Source organism: Lissotriton vulgaris, chromosome 4_1 (genome assembly GCF_964263255.1).
Source record: "Lissotriton vulgaris chromosome 4_1, aLisVul1.2, whole genome shotgun sequence".
In the NCBI taxonomy this organism is placed as follows: Eukaryota; Metazoa; Chordata; class Amphibia; order Caudata; family Salamandridae; genus Lissotriton; species Lissotriton vulgaris.
Genome location: NC_141691.1, coordinates 1,591,034,824 through 1,591,038,472, shown reverse-complemented (window position 1 = coordinate 1,591,038,472; position 3,649 = coordinate 1,591,034,824). Strand labels below are relative to the sequence as shown.

General features: G+C 50.7%; 1 protein-coding gene across 1 annotated transcript; it reads left to right on the top strand.

The window, feature by feature from the left end:
- The first annotated feature begins 2,088 nt into the window (after nt 1–2,088).
- On the top strand, nt 2,089–3,649 carry LOC147724283 (uncharacterized). Its single transcript, XM_086966989.1, has one exon. The coding sequence runs from the start codon at nt 2,105–2,107 to the stop codon at nt 3,347–3,349; it is 1,245 nt and encodes a 414-aa protein (XP_086823115.1). The 5' UTR covers nt 2,089–2,104; the 3' UTR covers nt 3,350–3,649.

Sequence of the window (3,649 nt, the reverse complement as noted above, 5' to 3'; positions counted from 1 at the left end):
TTTGCCGAGGTGACCTATCACCTGGGGACGCACCCTTTCCTTTCACACCGGGCAAGCTTCTGCTTCCAGCCCGACCGGGTAACCTTTTACTTCCGGTTGCCACACACTCCTTGGGTAAGTGCCTGCTTCAACCCAACCGGATGACCCTTCTGCTTCCCGTGCCCACTCACTCCTGGGTAACCAGCCGGTTCCCACCCGGCCGGGTGACCTTTTACTTCCGGTGTCCACACATTTCATTCCGGGTAAGCGTTTGTTCCTACCCCAGCCCGGTGCCTCTTCACTTCCGGTGCGTACCCTCTTAATTGTTTACTTCCGGTTCACCTGACACAGGGGCTCGGGGATCTTGCCAATGACCCCCTGGGTCCTGACTGCCCTCTTTGCGGTCTATGCTTGCTTTGCAACCTGCTTTTTTGTATTCCTCTTGGATCGCTTTGTAAGTACTGCCTGCTGTCCCTTCTTCAGAAACAAAGGACCTCTTGCAAGTCCACTATGCCTCTGTGACAAATCTCACCCCTTTGTCCGCCCCCCCCACCTCCTCCAGAAATCTTGTTCCTCAGAGAGTGGGTGGGCGGGTCTTCTCCTGACACAATTCCCCGGCGAAAGAGGGCCTTTTCCCCGGTGCCCACCTTTAAATACCCCTACCTCCCTACCACATTCCTAACCCTAGATTTACGGCTGAGCTGGCCCAGTCCTATTATCTGGCGGTACCGGTCTTTCTCCTTCCTTGTCTCCCTTCCCTTATCTCCAGCCAAGCCGTGCATTGGTGCTCGGGCTCTGCTTCCCGGGGGCGGCCTCCACTGAGACCCCTGGTCCAGCCACTGTCCCCCTTCCCCTTGGGAGCGGGGGGCCGAACCAAGGGGCAATGTTGCTTTCATGATGCACTGCAAAGTCAGCTACAGTGACCCAGAAAGACAAGGTCAATTTGTTTATTCACTGATAACCAGCAGTATAGAGAAACCTGAAGCGCGTTGACTGCTTAAATGAATGCAGCTCCTCAGTGCACACGTCGGCACCAGGAGCTCTAATATGCATGACTTTTAGTGCGGTTATGCGCACACCTGCACTAAGATGCATTTGTCTTACCCCTGATGCGTGGTACTTGGCAGGGCTGATTTAACTCCATTATAATCCGCACACAATTTCTGAGCACACAATGATCTCTGCAGCAGGTGTTTTAACCATGTAGATATTTTCAAATACAGCCTCTTTGTGACCAATTAAGTAATCTACAATAGATTTACTGTCACGTATGTTGCCAATTTTTTTAAATAAATGTAGAAGTTTACTGAACAGACTATATTTTTTAATCTCCACCCCTCATGACTCCACCTCTTTTTCTCTGCCACCTTGTCCCCCCCTCATTCCAATGTATGGGTTCCCGGAGTATTTTTCCCCAATTCTATGTCAGGAAGCGGAGGCGAGTATTTTGCTTGTCCTTTCTCCATTTTATTGGACAGCACGTTAAAAGAATAAAGAAAAAACATCATCCATGAACTACCCTAACCAACATGGCAGCGGTAGTCATGGTAGCGCATTAACCAATCACAGTCCATACAACAGCATAAAGGAATCCCACGTCGGTAGTCCTTTCTCTTTCTCCATTGCTGCCGCGTCAAGATAAGTCCTGTTTTTCTCTCAGCTTATTCTTGTGGCGTGGCAGTTTGAGAATATTGTTGCAACAGCTTTTGTTGGTTTTCATTATATTATTGGGATTGTTGCCTTGCTCTGCAAGCTGTTCTTGAATGGTTTTACCGACGCGGTAGGCTTCTGGCCCGAGCGTCTCTGTTTCGTGCGTGCGCGGTCTCTGGCGGCTTTCTCCACAGCGCTTTCTCCGCGCTTGTCGTGAACACGCGCAGAGGCTTGGCGCTTCGCTTTTGCATTGTTGCCTCGTTCCCCACACTGACGCTGCTGTTTAGCGGCAGGATATTATTTTGGTGACTGATTTCTATAATATTAATATTTGGCCTTCTCAGTCACTTACAGTTTGACGAATTGTTTTAACACATTTTACTTTGTGTGGCCTTTGTGGGTGCCTGTGTTGGGGAACCCCCCTCATAATTTTTTTTTTTTTTTTCCTTTTATGGGTGCCCAGTCTTCTGCGCAAATGCAGTCTCATCAGGAACATGATTATGTGGCTGTTGACTCTGAACAGCCTCAACAGCCTCTATTGCGCCCTCCTGCAGAGGTGGACAGACTCCTGTCTTCGGCTATTGCCCAGGCGCTGGCACCTCTGCAGGACAGTGTCAATAAGCTGTCTGCCCACGTATTTAAAACCGGTTCAGGCATTTTGGGAGACAGTGGGGCTGGGCCCAGTGGCGTACTTTCTGTACCTCCACGCACGGACAAGAAGCGTGGCGCGGGGCACCTGGAAGGCTTCAGCAGACTTGCAGAGGTCTTTCATAAGAGTGCGCGCATGCTAAGAAGCGCACCCTTCCGGGGGGACGACTCACCCGGGGATATTGGTGGTGCTACCACCCAGGACCTTGACCCGGAGGAAGGGTTTCCCCTAGAGGGAGTAGATGACGAGGATGACTATGCTGATGACGATGAGGATGAATCCTCCGAAGATATGTCGGATATTAGTAGGTCTTGGCGCCCTAAATCGAATGTCTCAGATTGTGGTCAAGGTGACCTGGTTCCCCCAGACATGTTTGACCCTACCACTATTTTCAGACCCCGTTCCTCTGAGTGGATTCCTGAGAAATCTACGCCAGACTATGTAGCCGCTAAACTTCGGCAACCGCTCTCTCAGGACGTGCGATTACGTCTACGCTCGGAGTGTCCGCGCCTGTCTCTTCCCAATAGGGTGGCGGCCACTCCTGAGATAGACCCAAAATTATGCACGTTTTTTGCCAAATACGTTAAAGACCCTAAAAAAGGGATAGATAGATCCTGGAAAGCTTGTCAGGACAAGTTGTTGGACGTTGTAGGTCCCCTTAAGAAGATCATTGAGCTTGCCCAACGTTCCAAAGAGACTGGTATGCCACTCCCAGTTGATGACGTAGCGGGTTGGGCACAGAGGGCTATGTTTCTCCTTGGCAATGCCAACTGTGCTCTCTCTGCGGAGCGTCGCCGGTCACTCTTACTAAAAATTGATCCCAAGCTTGGTGAGTTATCCTCTTCTGAGGCAGGTTCAGTGGCGCAAGGTGCCTTGTTCGGTGACCCTTTTGTAAAAGAACTTGGGAAGTTTGTGGCAACTTTCTCCGTGTTAGATAAAGCACAAGCTTCAATGAAAAAGATGTTTCCAAAGAAGGTTTTTGGCGGGGCCGGCAGAGGCAGGGGTCGCTCTTCCGGCCGCCAGTTCCAGCAAGGCCTCAATAAGGGTCAGCCCAGGAGGAACACTGGATAGAACGACGGATGACAAGGTTCCTTCTATCCGTCCCGTGGAGGCAAAGGCCAAGGCAGAGGACGTGATGGCAATCAGTTCAACTCCAAGGGATTCAACGGTAAGCTTTTCCATCATTTCTCCGGTACGTCTGGGGGGGAAGGATTGCTATGGTTCTTCAGGCCTGGTCGGCTCTCACATCAGATCCTTGGGTTCTGGAAACTGTTCAGGGATTTCGCATAGAGTTTTACGGTTCCCCCGTTCAACTCTTGCGACCTCGTCCACTGTTTTTTTTCACACGCAGACCAGGAGCTCATAGATCTA